Genomic DNA, 20,001 nt, shown 5'->3' on the forward strand with positions numbered 1-20,001 from the left:
AAATTAAAGTCCAAAACTTAAAATAAAATAATATAATCAAAGTAATCTGTTACTTTATCATTGCAGTCCCTACAGGTGGAAGCAAGCAGTGAATACAATTGCAAAATTATAGCATCCAAAACATAAGCAAATTTTAAAAGAAGCTTAAAATTATTTCAAGTTCAGAGCAGATCTAGTTCAAAAAACAAAACCTGTAGATACAAGCAACCCAACATATGCAAAAGCAAAAACATATGTAAATTTTGAAAACCCCACAGGTGGGGTTAAACACTTATTAAAAGTTACGGCTGTGAGGATTTATCGATTTATTTTTAACTAATAGTTAATTTTAAGTACTTTTTCTATCACTCTCTTTTCACCCATATTTTTCATGCCGAAATGTAAATGAGATAGATTGAGATTCAGGATTGGGGTAGATGGAGTCCTTATTCAGGTTGTAGGAGAAAGAAATGCTATTTAAGCGAAGGTTTTGCAAGTTGAATTTAGAGCATGTCTGCGTACTTGAGGTCACGTTGTTATCGTGACTAACACATTGGTGTCCGCCGATAACATCGCGGACGAAAACGTCGCGGAGAAAACAACGCAAGGCGAAAACGTCGTGCTACAAAACATCGTGGGAGAACACATCGCAAAGAAAAAACATCGCAGTTCTAAAACATCGTGGTATAAAACATCGTCGTCGAAAATAAAGCGGTTCAAAAACTTCGCAGTTTAAAAACATCGTCGTCGAAAATATCGTGGTAAAAAATAAAGTATCTACAAATCATCGCATGACGATAACATCGCAGACATGCTTTTTTCAGGCTTTAATAACTGTAAATGGATATTCCCATAATGATTTGTGAGCGCAAGATGTAAAGAAGGATAATTTTTACTTTCATATTTTTTATTAAATATTAAATTTTTGCTGAGAGAATAAGAAGAAAACTTAAGCATAGAAAATTAATGCAACTTATAGCACTTAATAGAATTTTAAATCGATATAGTTAACTAACAAAGACCATTAATAAACAATTTTTTATAAAGATTTTACAGGTAATTTTTCATAAAAAGTATAATTATTAAGTTGCATTTAATTTTCTATGCTTGAGTTTCCTTCTTATTTTTTCAGCAAAGCTTTATTAGTTAATAAAAAAATGTGAAAGTAAAAATTATCCTTCCTTACATCACTTGCGCTCACAAATCATTATGGGAATATCCATTTACATTTATTAAAGCCTGAAAAAAGCATGTCTGCGATGTTATCGTCATGCGATGATTTGTAGATACTTTATTTTTTATCACGATATTTTCGACGGCGATGTTTTTAAACTGCGAAGTTTTTGAACCGCTTTATTTTCGACGACGATGTTTTCTCTTTGCGATGTTTTGTAGCACGACATTTTCGCCTTGCGTTGTTTTCTCCGCGACGTTTTCGGCTGTAACCAACACATTACCGACCGGTAGCCTATTAATCGGCTTTTTATCGCCAACGGCATGTTCTGCGTACTTGAGGTCAAGTTGTTATCGTGACTAACACATTACCGACCGGTAGCCTATTAATCGGCTTTTTATCGCCAACGCCTACCGACTGATAGCCTATTAATCGGCTTTTCATCACCAACGTCTACCGACCGATCACCTATTAATCGGCTTTTTTTTGCCAACGCCTATCGACCGATAGCCTATTCGCTTTTTTCTCGGGACTACCCAAAAATAGCCTATCAATCGGTAGCCATGGCGATAAACAATTGCCATTTGCTATATCATCTGCATTTTATTATTAGTATTGAGGTACATTGCTTCGTAAACTCCCACATTTTCACACCGTTTTTTTAAAAAAAATTACCGTTCACGATGAGCGAAAAAAATGATACTGGAGAGTTTTATTTAGACGATTTATCAGATTGTCCTGACAGAGCGTTCTGATTATGTGGCGTTGCGTGCTTCTAGCCATTGGGCTTGTCTAGCCGGTTTTTCTGCAAACCAGAGCCTTTCTGAGCATTATTTTATCCTGTGAGCCGTTACGCTAATATTACTACATTACGTATTTAAGTTAAGCCAGAAGTGTTGGCTTGTGTAAACCCAAGTTTGGTCATCCTTTGTGCTCAAATAAATGGGTATTACACACCCTTCTTCTGACTTTTGTTTTTGTAATCATAAGATTTTAAGATAATTCTTCTATAGCACTTTTTCCTCAAATCGATAGCGCATGCTTCCTAAGAATACCAGACTTTATATAGCATCAAATCAGACTTGGTTGGAAACTTCTAAATTGTAATTGTAAATTATAAAATTGTTGGAAACTTGAAAAAAATTTTTAAATTACCCTTTTCCTCTTTTTTTAGTGACTATCCAATGGTTTTTAATAACATATTTTATCCACAGATCTTTCAACTAATTCCTGAGCTTCATTAGCCTCCACAGCTTCATCATATGTATTAAGAAATTCTTCACTTGTATTGTACATTAGATAACCTTTTAATTGCTCTGGTGTTACTTGAAAGACTCTGATAATAGCATTTTCAGCTAGTTGTTTTCTTTATGTTCATCACCTGGGTTTGATGGTAAAATTTCTTCAGATTCTTGATATGCTGTATCATTATATTTCAAAGAGTTGCAATCATTTTTCTCTGATCTTTGTTGATTATTTCTGAAATATTTTCATTGTCATTAATTTGTTTCTTGTCAAAAATAATAAATTCATCTAATATTTGATTTTTATGTAACTTTAAATCATGTCTGTTCAGCAAGGCTAATCTGATTTGCTGATCATTAAATTTAATCTCTCACTTCTTGAATTTTATTTAGTTCAGAAATTTAAATTTTATATGGCTTTCTCTTCATGCTGTAGCCTGCCATAATACTTCCGAGCTTTTAAATTCATTTTTCCATGTTTTTCTCGTTTTATATGAATATACGCATCACAACTAAATCTTTTGAGGTTAGTAATATTAAGCTTGCGTCTTGTGTAAAGCTCACAAGTTGTCAGTTTTGTGTCCTTTAAGTGACTCCTGTTATTCACATGGACAGCTACACTTTCATTCTAAAATTTTATTGGTAATTTTGAAAAATCAAAATTTTCTAACAGTTTCTATTACAGTACCATTGAAATGTTCAGCTTTATCATTGCTTTCCGGAGTGTAAGGTGTTGTAAATTCATGTTTAATTTCCATGTTCTCTAAAAATTCCTTTATACTTTTAGCTAAAAATTGACTGTGAATTACAACGAATTCTTTTTAACTTTTTCCTATCTACCTTTCTTTTTGAATGATAATCTTTATTAAAGATTCTGCAGTTTCACTCTATTTTTCAATTCTAATCATAAACAGGAAGTTTCTTCAATCACCTACCAGTGTTAAAAAATAACTTCCATCTATTGACTTCTTGATTAGTCCAACTAAATCTGTATGCCATAATTGTAAAATATCTTCAGATTGCTTGCATTTGACACTTTTATAAGAAGTTCATTTAATTTTTCCTAATTTGTAAGCTTCAGAATTGTTTCTGGAAATTTTTACATTTTCTAATCCAATGACTGATGAGTGTTTCTTCATTTCTATCAATATTTAATAATTTAGGTCACAAATCTCTGATGTCATAGTATATCATTAGCATAACTAATTTTAGCTTTTTCTATTATATTTCCTTCAAAATATCTTCAGATTGCTTGCATTTGACACTTTTATAAGAAGTTCATTTAATTTTTCCTAATTTGTAAGCTTCAGAATTGTTTCTGGAAATTTTTACATTTTCTAATCCAATGACTGATGAGTGTTTCTTCATTTCTACCAATATTTAATAATTTAGGTCACAAATCTCTGATGTCATAGTATATCATTAGCATAACTAATTTTAGCTTTTTCTATTATATTTCCTTCAAATTTATTTCCATTTCTCATAGCTGTATATAGAATGTTTTCATGTTTATTGATCATTTAAGTTTCTTATTTAGTAAAAATTACTAAATATAAATCTATTTTTTTTTTTGGTATTGATAGTAAATTTTCGCTTAAATTCGGTACTTGTAAAATATTTTTCTTATTTCTATCTCTTCGTACACTTTTAATATTACCAATTACCAACTGATTTAATCATATCTCATTTTCAGTTCTCATTATATTTCAATCTTCATTCTTAAAACTGGTACATCATATTCAGACTTAAGGAACAACTCAGAGATTATGGAAAGTTTCTAAAATGATTTTGGATGGTTGACCTTTACAGCTTCTCATGAACTTCATGCAGCTCCAAGATAGGTGTTTCATTTTAGACAGACAATACACCACTGCCATTCAGGCATTACTCATGAAACAATCAAGTTCCACACAGTCCATGATTCAGATTTAAATTTCAGTGAATATCTGTGGAATGCTTTCAGTGAAACATCAGACCCATAAATCCAGAATCAATATATAAGCCAGAGTCTATTCTAGCAAATTCAGAAACATTCAATTATTCCAAAAATTTTCCAGTATCAGATGAAATTGATCACATAGCACGTGTAGCCTGTCATTCATACTAAAAGGAAGTGTTGTGGCAAATATCAATACTGTAACTTTGAAATGGGTTTCTTTCTATTCCATTTCAAAGAACATTTCAGTGAAAAGAAAACTGCATAGTAATGCTTAGTCACAAGCAGTTTCAACATGCTTGCTGATATATCTACTCATTTATTTAACATTTATAAAATTATAAAATATGTCTTAAATATTAAGAATGTTCATTCCACATTTTTCGCTAGTTACCTTAATTTTATATAACTGCTTTAATTAGAACATTATTCATCCATTCACAAGGAAGGGAAACGAAATATTTTTCTTAATGTTATAAATTCCTTTTATAAAAATTCTAAAAGATTATCTACTGATGACTATGGATAGGACTCATGTAATATGCTGAAATTTCAAAATCGTAAAAACAACCTTGTATTTAGCGTAAGTATATTGAAACACTCAATCGATTTCGAGGGCAGCTAAAGGTCCCTCCACATCAAGAGAAAGAAATATCTAGAAAGAAGAAAAATAAAGGGGAAGGAATCTCAGAAACACGTGGTCCTTATCAGCACTGCACGTGGTTATAACCGGATGTTTTTAATCAGAGTTACACTGGCTGCCTACTTTTACTGAGCCAGGCTATCTGATCAAACATGTAACACAAAGGACAAGAAAATTACTTCAATTAAGTTCAGATTTTCAGAAAAGGAAAACAAGTTCAGATTTTGAGCGTGAAGGTGCAGTTGCCCCTCGCTCCCTATTTTTAACTTCGCTAATTTTCTTGTCCTTTGTGTTACATGTTTGATCAGATAGCCTGGCTCAGTAAAAGTAGGCAGCCAGTGTAACTCTGATTAAAAACATCCGGTTATAACTTTGTGCAGTGCTGATAAGGACCACATGTTTCTGAGACTCCTTCCCCTTTATTTTTCTTCTTTCTAGATATTTCTTTCTCCTGATGAGGAGGGACTTTTAGCTGCCCTCAAAATTGATTGTTTCAATATACTTATGCTAAATACAAGGTTGTTTTTACGATTTTCATTGTCACATTAGCGTGTTTCTCTTCTAGTCTATGCTGAAATTTGTTTATAATTATAACATTACAACTTAGAAACTTATTCATTTTTTATTGCTACACTTCTTGAACAATAATGGTTTAGATCTCCAACTTCTTCTGGTTTTCGGCAGACAAAGAAAACACTTTTATATTCATAGCACATCATAGAACGAGGATTTTGAGAGTATGGTGTGACAACATTCAGTTCTTCTTTCTAAAAAGAAACAATGATATAAATGTGACATATTAATAGTTAAACAGATACACATACATAGCCATTATAGCTTAGACTAATGACAAGCAAATTACCGATATTAATCTATCACTACCATTTATGCCTCATATTATGACGTGCCTAACAAAGAATTTTGTAAAATAAGCATTTTAAATCAATTCCATGATGAACTAAGAAGAAATATATGTTTTCCTATAGTGTTACATGATTCTGTCATTATCATCGATATTAATTATGTATTTGAATTTCGAATTTGCTTTAAGACTGATAAAAATTAATCTATCTGACAGGGAAAAAATCACTATTATTTAAATGAATAAAACACAAGGAAGTTAAAGTTGGACAATAACCAAAAATACTAGATCTTACTTTTTCATGCAAAACTAAATAATTAAAACTAATCAGGGTTATATACCTTTTAATACTCATCAATTTTATCACCAGAACACAATTAAATTAATTATCCCCGGAAAAAAAAACCTAAGATCTGCATTAATCTTCTGAAAGGCATAACTGTCATTTTCTGATCATTCTAAGACTTGTTCTCACTAAGTATATATTAGCTTATTATTTATAATAATTTGTTTTCTGATTTTCTTAAATGATCTACTATCGTTCTAATGAAAGGAAAGTTAAGAAAGAAGAGTAATATAAGCAATGATGTTTTACTACTGTTCATGTACAGATCCAAAAAGCAGTACCATTCAAAGTTAATTAACCTTCTCAGTAGCACAGCTTTTTAGATCTGATCATGAGAAGTGTATTTAAACAACATTTATTAAATAGATTTGCATAATTATACAGTTTATATTTCCATAGCCTTACGCTCATTAGAATCATGTCAATTGATAAAGAAAATACAAAATCAAAATATTTTAAATTACAAGGTAACATATATGAAGTCACAACAATCTAATGACCAGATAACAGAGGTCATGTTGTTCAGAGGCTTAAGAACTGTAATATGCCTGGGGCAAGATAATAATTTCAATATTAATAAATATATCTTCATGAAATCTTTACTCTGAAAATAAAATTCAATTTTTGTCCCAAAATTGGTTTAAAAAATTGAATAAGTTTATAAAAAGATTCTGAAAACAACAGCTTGAATATATACTTCAAGCTATGCAAATATGTAATTAAAATTATATTCATTTTAATTCTATAATTTTGAGGCACATTAGGATGATACTAAATTCCAGCATAAGGTACTTTTCTTCATTCTTTGTGGCCCAGGTTCTAATTAAATTGGATATGCATATTGTTCTATATAACAGAAAAATGTTAATTCCTTCAGTTGAGATTTATTCTTTAAGATTTGCTACAAACCATTACTGCTCCAAATAACTAAATCTGACTGTCAAATAACACAAATGTGTTTTAGTATTCAATGGATAATTTATGAACAGAAAATGACTTTTAAGATTTTAAGTTATACAGGAAAATATACAGGCATTACATTTGTTTACATATTTTTACACGTTCATATTTTACACAGCAACCTACCTTGAAATATAAAAAACAAGAAAGATTCTCAAGACCAAAACCAGAAGTTGCTGTGAAGTTTTCATGATGCAAGGCATCACCATTTCAAAACCGTTCTAAACTGACTTACTTTATAATGCATTCAAGTTTCATCATATATTCTGGAGGTTATGTTCTTTGATTAATTTCATTTTGTAATTTTCTTAAAAGCCTTATTTATCAAAGTATTTTTAAATATGATAAAACTAAAGTTAATAATGAATGTACATATTATATGGATAAGTTGTATATGTACTACAAACAGATGCCCAACAAAATTAAATCCAAACATTAATTGAGTAAACAATTGGTTGAATCGATTAAAACAACTGGTAATTAAAATCGCAATAAAAGCCTTGTATTTAGTGTACATAAATGAAAACACTCAATCAATTTCGAGGGCAGCTAAAGGTCCCTCCTCATCAGGAGAGCAAAATTAGTAGAAAAACTCTTTTTCTTTTTTCTTGTAATTTCGTTCTCCTGATGAGGAGGGACCTTTAGCTGCCCTCGAAATCGATTGACTGTTTTAATTTATGTACGTTAAATACAAGGATGTTATTGTGATTTTAATTGTCACATTGGCTTGTTTCTCTGCCATTCTAAGACAACTGGATTTTACAGTAAATGATCAAACAACATTTAATAAGAAAAAACACGCTGAAAATTGCCAGGGACAGGAGGATAAAATTTCATTTATTGCTGAGAAACAATTTCCCTATTAAAAGTTAAAGAATTAAACCCAGTAGATTTGGATATCTACCAGGAGATCAAGAGATGTGACAGAAAACTGGGAGACATAGTGAATGAATTTAAATGAATATTATGTAAAATTGTAGGGAAATAAAGCATAATGGAAAAGTAATAATATCTCTGCTTATTTCTAACAGCAGAATTAATTTGATAACATCTGATCCAGCTCCCACTAGCTCCCATTTTTTTGTTGTAAACCTTTACAATTATTGGTTTTTTTGCAGTTCTTTTCCGTGTCTCAACATCAATCATAGAGTTATTATGGACTGTACTCATCAAACGTACATCCTTCTTGTCTTTCCAATTCACAACCTCATTTTTTCTCTTTTTCTGCTGAATAGAAGTTGAAGATCTCTCACTGTCTTCTATCTTATGTAAAATGGCACGAATATTCATAAAACCCGGAGGAGGGGGGGGGAATTCAATCAGAAATAGAATGCCTGATTAGTACTGCCCTCTAGGAGGTATTAAAACAAAAAAAAAAAAAAATAAAAAATAAAACCTCAAACAAGTAAACATTTAAAAAGTGTTTTAAACATTTAAAAGTTTTAAAATGTACAAGAATGCTTGAAGCGCATTACAGACGATGAAGAGGTTAATAGTCAGAGGGTTAAAAAGAAGAGTAGGAAAATTTCAAACTTGCACCCAATAAGTAAATTTTACCTTATTATTTTAATTCAATTAGAAATAGAATGCCTGATTAGTACTGCCCTCTAGGAAGTATTAGAACAAACAAAAATAAAAACTCAAACATGTAAACATTCAGAAAGCATTTTAAACGTTTAAAAGTTTTAAAATGTAGAAGAATGTTTGAAGCGTGTTACAGCCGCCCTGCAGAAGTTTCACTTGAACGCGCCAAATGCGTTACGGATGACAAAGAGGTTAAACAAGGAACAAAATGAACAAACGGAGAGCTATGTTTATGCTATATATAGAAGTATGTAAACATTAAAGTAAAACAAAATTCAAGCCTGAATTTGCTTATATGCATTTTATAACTTAAACACATAAATTGTTTGCATTATTATTCCTTACAAGAATTGTGAAGCCAAATTTCACAATAATTTCTCTAATTTCTTCATAACTAGGTTCTATAGAGTTTTCATTAGGTACATCAGCATGGTGATATAAAAGAGGTCCCAAATTAATCCAGTATCCTCCAGGCTTTAGGATATTCCATGTTGTTTCTATGTAATCAATCACATTATTAGCTGTGTCTAAAAAGAAACATGTAGCTATGCAGTCCCAACAATCTGAAAATGAAATAATAAGAGATGATTATGATCTGTATTAAACATATTACATTAAAATTTCAAATTAACAATATCATTCTAACTGTGCATGTTTCTATATGAAAAAATCTGGATTTTATATACTTACATATATATATATTTCTAAACTGCATCACTTTCAAATTAATCCATGTCATATGATCTCGCATAAGGCAGCTAATATAGATACTTGCATAAATGCCAATCACGATGATTTGAAATCAACACCAAGACTGGGAATCATAACCTTTTGATTCTTTCCCAGGTTTTCTTTCTGAATATGTTACTTTCTTGCTTTGCTTATTTCCTGTTAGGACGTTGTTATTTATCTCTCTCTCATCCATTACATTTGTTTTAAGAAAGATGTAGGAAACTTACTAAATGCAATGAAGAAATGCATGAATCAGAATATACATCTCAAGAGTGGTTTTGTCCAGAAATAAAAGATGTTAAATTGTCCCGATGGCTGCATCTGATTGCAGCTTTGCAATTATGCATTCTACATGCCATCCTCATCTACAAGCTCATTCAAGATTATATGAGTCTTCTCTACGCTTAAATTATTACACACAGACACTGTATACACAGTACAAAGTCCGTAATCCAGACGTCCATTATCCAGAAGGATCTATATTCCGGACCTCAAAGCCACAAACTTACGCATGCGTGTAAAGCGTTTACCCACGCGCGCTTCTGATAGTGAAAAAAGTGACAGAGAAATTTTTAAAAAAAAAATTTCAGTTGGCAAGTTAGTCGGTATTCTCGACACAGCAATTACAAGACCTTGAAGAGTGGAACTTTGTAACTGAACAAGAAATTATGTCTGTTTATAGAATTAAAGAGAAAGTATTAGCCCAAAAAACGAAGCAACTTAAACAACTTACATTGAAAGAAATATTTAATAAAGTACACAAATAAATATTAAGCTCTTTTTTTTGTAAATTTTAATTGCTCTTTATTTAATAAATTATGGTTTCATATTTTTAATTGTATAGTTTCTACATGCCATCTTACCAGATTTAAATTGATGATCTATAATCCGGAAAAACCCCTAATCCGGAATTGCCTAAGTCCTGATGAGTCCGGATTACGAACTTTGTACTGTATACATGTTACTTAAATTTAAAATTTATAAACTGATGTACATTATGAATAATGTAATACTGAATCAGTACATCAAAAAGACTGGTACTATTGCTGCAACATATGAATTTATGACAACTACAGTTTAGTTGTAGTACCTTACTTGAGGTGTAGAAAATATAAATATATATATATTTTTTAAAGATGGCAAAAATATTGTTGCGTACATACGGGTTCATTACAAACTGAATGCACAAGTCCGAAGAAAAATGAATTAGATTTATTATTATCACAAATAAATAGAACAAAATGCTTAAATTTCCTCAGATATTCATACGATAGTGCAATATTTCACAGTAGTTATCTTTTAACTACTTAAACATTAAATCGAACTTAATTCAAAACAGCTAGAGAAAGCTAACGTACGAATTCGCTACAATCAACAAGAGTAGTTTTCTAAACAAACTCTTAAAACAACAACTAACTAACTAAATTGAGAGGTTTTCCTCCTTTTTATAAGCTTTTTAAATCACGCACTAGATTATTCCAGCAATTTCTCAAAATTAAAAAGAGATATTTATTTATTAAATGTTTTAAATGCACGTACTCTTGTAATTTTAATTTTCCCGCTTAGCTCTCTTTTAATATTCGTCACTTGTAGCACTGCACGGGGAATAAAACAATTTATTTATAATTCTACTAACATTAACTATTTAAATACCAAATCCGTAACACTGCTGGATCTGTATCCCAAGCACTGTACGTCCCAGGCAGTAAAATCCTTAGATGGGAAGCTAAATTTACAACTAAGGCATAAATTCAATAATAAACATTACATTACAATAACAAACATGAATAATAAATGTAATAACTAACTAAAAAAAATCAAATGCTATCAAATACTAAATACAAGTCAAATCAAATACACATTTAGAAACAAAAAGGACCATCATCTTACACTATTTACAATTATTTACACTTTGTACTATGGCCATAGTGAAATAACCTGTCGTAATGAATGACTTTAGGTTTAGAGTTTGATGACTTGATGATGAATCCAAACGACGACGTCACTCAGCCTGGTTTAGGACTGTGTACGGATCATCCCAAGGTGACTGTAATTTCGGACAGTCCTTTTCGTCGAGTCAGATTCCACAACCACACCTTGTCTCCTTCGTGAAATTGATGTCCAGTAGCTCTTGTGTTGTATCTGGTCTTCATTTTCTCCATCACCAAGTTGACTCACTCTCGTGCAAAGTTGTGCATCACTTCAAACTGGGCCTGGAGATCTTGAATATATTCCTCAGGCGATGAAGGAGCATAGGGAGGGCGACCAAACAAGACATCACAAGGCAGACGAGGGTCACGACCAATGAGCATCTGAGATGGAGAATAGCTGGTAGTCTTGCGTTTCTTTTCGACCGTAGAACGATTTTGGCAGCTTTCTGAGCTGGGTCTTTCAGACAAGGCTTCGGCATTTCCAGGTGAGGATTTCTTCTGAAGATGGATAGTGATGTCCTTGGATGCTGAAAGCAGTTTGTTGTTTTTGAAGTCCAAGGAAAAATTGTATTTCCTTAAAAAGTCCAGTTCGAGTACGCATGGATGTGAAATATCCGCTACATATGCCATGTGATGGTAAGCAGCACTTCCAAACATGATGTTCACGTTTACCTTCCCAGCTACGGAGATTTCTTCGCCAGACACTGTCTGGAGGGTAACACAGGATGGCGTCCAAATGAGTTTATCTTTAAACTGTTGAGTTAAATCTTTCCAAATGATGGTGACATTAGCTCCTGTGTCAATGATCATATTGCAGGGAATCCCCTCGATATGCCCATTCATGGATAGTCCATTACTGCTGCCACTCACTGCAGAAATCTTGAGCGCTTTAAAGCGGTGTTTTTCATTCTCTGGCAACTTCCGTTCCTTGATATGGTCATTCATTTCCTCCGTCGTTGCTGAGAAATGGTCTTATTTTCTGTACCCTGGAGTTTCTTGTTACTCCTTTTTTGTCCAATGGCATTTAATTGTCTGTCTTATTTTTAGTGCTCTGAAGTGTTCTGCAGTTCCTTCATATGTGGCCTTCAACACCGCAGTTCCAGCACTTTAGAATTGGTTTCTTTTCACTTCTGTTCCGTCTCAAGCCACTATCTTGTCTTGTAAAATCATCTGTTTTATTTTCTGTACGCTGGGTTGTTCTGCAATTCCGTCTTAGGGGACCTTCACTACCACATCTCCAACACCTTAGAGCCACTTTGTTCTCACTCCTGTTCCATATCAAAGCGTCGACTTGTCTGGATAAATCCTCTAAATGAGCCATCAATTGATCCACTGGCTCGTGGACTCTTACAGCTCTGACTGGGTAACGATCTCTACGAGTTCCTTGGTGAGCTCCTTTGAATTTCATGGTGTACAACAGAGTGATTTTTAAATCTTTAACATCAGCCATTCATAGAGCTTTCTGTATTTCGAGATCTCGAATGCTGTCGATGAAATATTGCAGGGACAGGATTTCCCTTGTTTCTTCAAGTTGAAGGCCTAATAATGTTCTCACATCAATTTGTCAAGCATATTCATTCAGAATCTTTTTTCACAAGCTGATATTGCTCAACTATGTACTGAAATTGGCCAAAATATCACAAATAGAGCTTTAAAATATTTGACTCTTATAAAGTTTAACCATATCTATATTTATCTAAGTAAAGATTTTACTACTAATTTGAAAGGCTACAGCAACAAAAATTTAGGAAAAAATTTAAATAATTGGAGATTTAATATAATTTACAACAATATTAGTTAAGGCTTAACTGCCTCTATGTTGTAATAAAAGCTTCATTATCTAATATCCAAATTTCACATATTTAATATCTTTTCCAAAATCTTTTTAAAAAACTTAAAAAACTTAAAATAAATAAAACATTTTCTCTCTCTGAAATTTTTCAAAAATGTTTTAAGTTTAAAATAACCATTATTATATTTTTTATGAAACCAAATTTTTTAATTTAAAAAATTCAAAACATAACACCAATTTTAATACATATATAAAAAAATATAATAATACCTGGCTCCTTATAAATTTCTATATAGCTTCCAGCAGCCATTGAAAATTCTATTCCAGATGGCAAATCGCAAGGATCCACATCAGGAAATCGCACCATTTGAATTTGATCATATGCCTTTAAATTATTGTAATACTGATGGACCCAAGGATAAATACGATATAAATCTAGCCCTTGACACCTGGAATTAAAAATAAATCTTTTTACCAACAATGGAAATAAATTTAAAAAATTTCTGCACACAGAGAAGTGCAGGATAATACATATGTCAGTGAATAATAAGAAACTTCATATTATAAGTCAGTGAATTTTCAATGCATATTAATACAAGGTAGAAATACATAAAATTTGGCAGTTTCTTCTAAAGAATTTCATAACAGTAAACCCTTGCCAATTGTTGATTTGGGAAACATGATTTTGCATGTACATGTCATCTTAATTGCTTCCATTTAATTTGTCCTGTTTAATTTTATTCATATATAGTTCAGTGTTCATTCATCAACACTGACTGCTTGCTACCATCAACTCAGGCCAGAAAGTGACCAACAATTTTAAAGGGTTTCCATTAATTAAAAAAGAAGCCAAAGAAATTACAATCACACAAATTACAAAAGCAGTTAGTGGGGGATATGAAAGTAAAATCCTCTCAGTCAAAGACTGACACAACTCCTGTTCCTTATACCGGCAGACAATGAAAGCTACGATAGTGAAGAAGATAAAGCACCATTCACTTACAAGATTGCAATAGTGATTGACCCAAATGGAGAAAAAAGACACTTTGAGAGGGACTAAAAAACTGTGCTTTTTCCCAGGAAACTTCCAAGGAACAGGAGTTGTGTCAGTCATTATTCGAAGCAAAAATCAACTTTAAAAAAAAATAATTAATATGGCATACTTTATTAAGCAGTAAAAAATCCTTTCAATTAGTATTTAATTTTTCCTTTTAATTAGAATAACATTTTTGTTAGGTGCCACTAATGTAGAATAATGCTCAATCTTGCATTATTAATGTTATAAAATCCAATGCTTGCCTTTCTCTTGGGTTAATAATAATGTTGTTTTATGATAAATTAGCATTACTCTATATTTTGAATTCGAAATCCAAAAGCAATATAATAAGAATTTTCTTTCTTTTTTAACTCCATTAGATTACAGAAAGTCAAAAATTTACTTAATAAAAGTTTCACCCTTACATATCTGGCAACCACCTCAGGCGGTCTGATGATTTTTTAATGAAGAAAAAGAATAATGACTTAAAATTGTAAAAAAAAAAAAAAAAAAAAAAAAAAAAATTCATACCACATTATTATATATATTTTATGTTTTTATCAAGTATTTATGAAAAAAATTAACAATAAACCTATTCCCAAGAGTTTTCATTCTCTACGGGAAACCTTGTGTTGATCGTTTTAATAATATAGCCCAAAGTTGAAAATCTCGAATTGTTGGAAATACCAGATTTGAGATTATCAGTTTTAAACCTAGTAAGATAGAATGCAGACAAGTACAGGCTGAAGCAGGGCCAGCGCCTGCATATCCATCTATGCATAGTAGGCATTGCCAGGCCTTACTAACTGCTAAGCTTCTGCCCCAAACGGAATTCCGAAGGCGAATATTCCGGAAGGGGGTTCCAAGAGTCTCCTGCCTCTCTTTTCCTACTTCCAGCCTCTAGAATAGATTTCAGTTTGCTGTGTACTTTGAGTGCCCCCTTATTAGAGATTTAAGCATTAAAAAACTGAAAATATGTAGAAAAATAATCCTACACAAAGTTAATAGAATTTTAAAATTAAGAATTTTTAAATTAAATTTAAATTAAAGTTACTTAATTATTAAAAATCCTTTTTTAATTATTCTCTTATGAAGATTTACTGGCAGTTTTTCACAAAAAATATTGTCTACAAAAATTTTTAAAAAGGAAAGATCAGTAACTGCATGATAACCTACATTAAAATTGATTAATTAATTATCAAACAGGAATTATTTTCAAATACGATACATGAAATGAAATTTCAAACCCCAGCAAGGAAAAAAAAAAATGATTTGAGAGCAAAGCTTTAAAACTGAAACACTTTTGTGAAGAAGATGTATAAAGGTACACCATTCGCGGTGGAATTTAATATGATACAGTCTACATGTATTTTCTGTTGTTCAGCACCACATGATTTGTTTAAATGTAAAATGGCACCTCAGAATAAATTAAAAACTTTAAAGAATTCTAAACACTATTTTAAACATTTTAAAATATATCACATTAGTAAAAATTGTTGTTCAAACAAACTTTCTTGTTTTAAATGCAAAAGTGAAAGTCAGCATGTTCTTTTTGTTCCAAGTAATAACTGAAATAATAATTCTGCAAGAATTAATCAAATGAGTAATAAATACTGAGGATAAATGTAAGAAATCACTAATTGTAATACTGAGGATATTCAAGTGTCAAATAATTCAAATTCTGAAACTGTTCTGAAAGTTCAGTTTCGAAGCGTAATGCAGGTAGCAGTTGTTAAAAAATGTTTATTTACAAAAGTGCACAGTTGTTGCAAATTTAAAGTTTAATTCAAAAGTAACAAGGCTTTATTAGGCCAACAGTTGTTAACACCTTTTTCTTTTTCTTTTTTTTTTTCTCCTCAGGTGAATGGGGTAAGAGCATGTAGCTAATACTATTATATTAAAACAATCTTTGTGAAATACTTTTTGCTTACTCTTTTGGAATGGAATAAGCAACAAAGAAAGAACACAATTTTCTTTTTACCACTGATACAGAAAACAGCATTGCCAAAAAAACGAAAAAAATATTTAAAATTCATTTGGTTTCAAAATTACAATTCTGAATTATTCATAATTCCGAATATGACATGTTTACTGTTTGGGATCATTTCAAGTCCATTCATCCTAACATATAGAATTGAAATGTATTTAATCAAATTTGTAAACAGATATACTTCTAGACAGATTCTCGAATCATATTATACTGGATCCAAAGAATCTTCCACGAACTAGAAACTGTTTGTCTTTAATAAGGTTGCAGAAATTCTAGTGAATGAATCTTGATGAATCTCAGTGTTTGAAAGCATTGTGGTGGTAAGAAAAGTCTTGCAAGCTTATTAACTAGTGGTATAAGTATAAACTCTCTGAAGAATAGCTCACTTTGGTGGTTTTAGACCAGAATCGTTATAAAATCACTGCATACGGCCAATTCCAACAGAAATTTGACCCAGTAAATCATTGACAACTAGAAATACTATGGTAAGATATCTGTTTAAGACTTTATTGTGAAAAGAAATAAACAACTATTAAACATAAAGAAGTTATGTGGGGAAATTTCTCAAAATTTTAGCATGAGTCAATCGCTTCATTGTAACAGCAAGAAAAAAACTGCTACATACAGTCCCATTAAGTGCTTCTGAAATTCAAGATACTGATATATTTTATGGTGAGATGAATTTCAGAAACTTAATGCTCAAATAAATAGCAAAGCTCAGATGAATTTCTTCACACCTGAAATTAGAGCAATGAAAAATATCCAGTTCCCCTTCCTAAGTCTACAGACTTACTGGATTAATTGTGGAGAGAAAACAACAAGGTGCTACATACAGGAGATGCTGCAACTTTAGAGACAGAAGTTTTGGGTTGTTAAAGAAAGTTGTCTAGTATGAAACTTGGTGAAGACTTGGTCTCATATTGTGCATATGCTTATGTAATTTCTAGTTAACTGAGTTATTGCTTATATATTGCTATTTATTATTCAATTTTACATTTACTTACTGAGTAGCTTTTTAATTTTTACTTTAGTATGCTTGTATTTTTACAGTTTCCATTTTGCTGTTTATGTTTACATCAGGTAATTGTACTTGATATCTAAATTGCTTGCTTACATTTGAATTATTTTTCTATGCTAAGATAGTGATAATTTTTGCAAAAAGGTGAAGATTGTTGAGAAAATCCACAAAAGATTAATTAGTAATGTCATTAGACAGCGCTTCCCTTCTGTTTGCTGAAAATCCCATTTAGTTTACGATGTGGTATTGAATAGGAAAGAACTATTCAATAGCAGAACACTCTCCTAAGCTTTGACATTTTTTTTTTAGTCCAAAGGGGCTTTTTCCCTGAAGGACTATCGTTTTCGTTTTGCAATTTTGCGTTGAAAACTTTAAAAGGCTGTACCACTTTTCAAATCGTTGCCACCAAATATGATCGCCCTGTATTATACTTGAAGAAATTAAATAATGAAGAATCTGCATAAATGTATGTATGTTTCTCGCACTGTGATAAAACAACGGTACCTAGAGCCATCCAATTTTGAATGACATAATCCTACTGCAAATATGGGCATCTGAAAGTTCAAATTTAAAATTTGGAATTCGTTTTATTATCGATTTCATATTTTGTAAAACTTTTGTAACGCATTTTTGATTGACAAACTCTGCGATTTAAAAGCGAGCAATGGCAACACTCTACGGGGGAGGGGGAACATTTTTATCTCCAGCGCGCGGAACTGTGTATCGAGAATTCTAAAGATATGCTCATTCTAAAATTATTTTGCAACATTGCGGTTAAACTGAATTTTATGGTTTAAGTTTGCACTTAAACCATAAAAAAGAACATGATATTTAATAAAAAAAAGGTTACGTTAAAAACGTTAAAAAACACCCATTTCGACGTAAACCTTTCAGATTTTTTTGTTTTCCCTATAACAAGAGAATCTTGCGATAGGTGCCTTACAGAAATTTTTTTTGTATCGATGGAAACAGGTTTGTACATATATTTTCTCTTTGATAATAAATGGATAGAGTTTGCGATATTGGTATCGAACCGAATTTTATGGTTTAAGTGCGAAGAACATGATATTTAATAAATAAAGGTAACACACAAAATGTTAAAAAAACACTCCTTTGGACGTAATTTAAAATCTGAAGCCTTTCAGATTTTTTTTTATTATTTTATTTGATGTTGTTTTGTTTGTAAATATGTTGTTGTCTACCCTTAGGTTAATAGATAAAAAAGAAAGAAATTGTTTTTCATGTGAAACTATTTCCCATGCCATATGAAAAATAATTTCACAAAAAAGTACAAAGGCCTATGTGATAGCAAAAAAAAAAAATTATTATTATTCTATTATTTAAACTTACTTATTCAAAACAAAATTGGAGGTAAAAAGCATAAAGAGGCTGAACTCATTGCCTTGACAAGTATAACCTTTTCGAGCTATTTCATATGACAGCCTTCCAAGTCCAGCACCAGGAACTAAAATGCGGATACTCGAACAATCTCTACAATAAATTAACAAATCTATTATCAGTTTTTTTTTTTTTTAATGAACACAAAACATTTTTACAGAATGAAGTTATAAAAATTCCTAGAGAAATATTTAGGGCTGGAAACACAGAAGTCCATGCAAACAGAAAACATTTGAAAGGTTTACATAACATGATTCAGTATAGCTAAAATTTTCAGAACAAGGTTTGCAAAGTGTTCATAAAATTCTAAAATCACAAAACTGCTTTTATTATCTAACAGCAACATTAGTTCAATCAAAATTTAAACTTCAATTGGCATTTTATATATATAAAAACTGTGCATTTTGAGAGAGGTATATATGAAAGATTTTTTGCATTTTAAGTGAGACAAATAATGTATCTTTTGAAATGCATAAAATTATTCTATACACCATTTTTTCAAAATTTATATTTCAAAATGGTGTCCTCTCCTTCCATACAACAATTTTAGTTAGTCAAATGTCTCTTAATTTATTGCAGAGGAATCCAATATTTTAATTAAAATATTAATATATTATTATAGAAAAATTAACTACAGTTCATGCTATAATTACTTTTATGTATTTGGCTTAAATAATCTATACACTTGCTTCCTTAATTAATGTGATTTGTGTTTCCAAAAGCATACAAAATAAAATTACACTACTTTTTTAAGTTTCTATTAAGCAAAATAAATATAATATTATATATACACATACTTATATAAGTTTGAGGGTTACACTCTGTTAAAAAATATAATTTTCTCACACATTTTCAGGCATATAAATTGATGTCTCGCCTATTATTTAATATATTAAATATGACAAAAGCATGACAGTCTCATCTGTTGGGAAATGGGCAAGACACGACATCTATAACTATTTATATTCTTACCTAATTATATTCAAAATATAATAGCTGATAGTAATTATTTGTTAAAAAAATTAAGGCATTATTTTTCTTTTTTTAATCAGGCATACCAAGCTAAATTATTTCCACACGACTAAATAAATATGTTAAAGAATTTTTTTTTTCCAGATATGAATACAACAGAATATCTGCTATACTTTTCAGTTAAAATAAAGAAAATGTTAAGTTAAAAATAAAGAAAAACCTCAATTATCTGCCGCCCTATGGACTGCCATCAAAATGGATAATAAAATGGATGGATAATCCTCCCCCTGCCAATACCAGCTATGGCCAACAGATAATAAAGATACATTTTAGCACAGTGCCTTAAATACAGTAGCACAATACAGAACAAGTAAAAATCAAGATAAGTAAGTGGTCACATTATA

General features: G+C 31.0%; 1 protein-coding gene across 2 annotated transcripts in view; it reads right to left on the reverse strand.

Annotated features, from left to right (window-relative positions):
* Positions 1–5,583: 5,583 nt before the first annotated feature.
* Positions 5,584–20,001, reverse strand: part of LOC118193867 (protein-L-histidine N-pros-methyltransferase CARNMT1) — a 30,336-nt gene continuing 15,918 nt past the window's right edge. For both annotated transcript variants that reach the window (XM_035365028.2, XM_035365029.2), the window contains 4 exons: positions 18,578–18,718; positions 13,454–13,632; positions 9,074–9,291; positions 5,584–5,743 (listed from right to left, as the gene is read on the reverse strand). In XM_035365028.2, coding sequence (XP_035220919.1) covers positions 5,588–5,743; positions 9,074–9,291; positions 13,454–13,632; positions 18,578–18,718 — 694 coding nt within the window. In that variant the 3' untranslated portion in view covers positions 5,584–5,587. The remainder of the gene's footprint in view (positions 5,744–9,073; positions 9,292–13,453; positions 13,633–18,577; positions 18,719–20,001) is intronic.

The sequence above is a fragment of the Stegodyphus dumicola genome, chromosome 8, assembly GCF_044657685.1.
Source record: "Stegodyphus dumicola isolate Sdum_Otavi_A_Nest chromosome 8, ASM4465768v1".
Classification (NCBI taxonomy): domain Eukaryota; kingdom Metazoa; phylum Arthropoda; class Arachnida; order Araneae; family Eresidae; genus Stegodyphus; species Stegodyphus dumicola.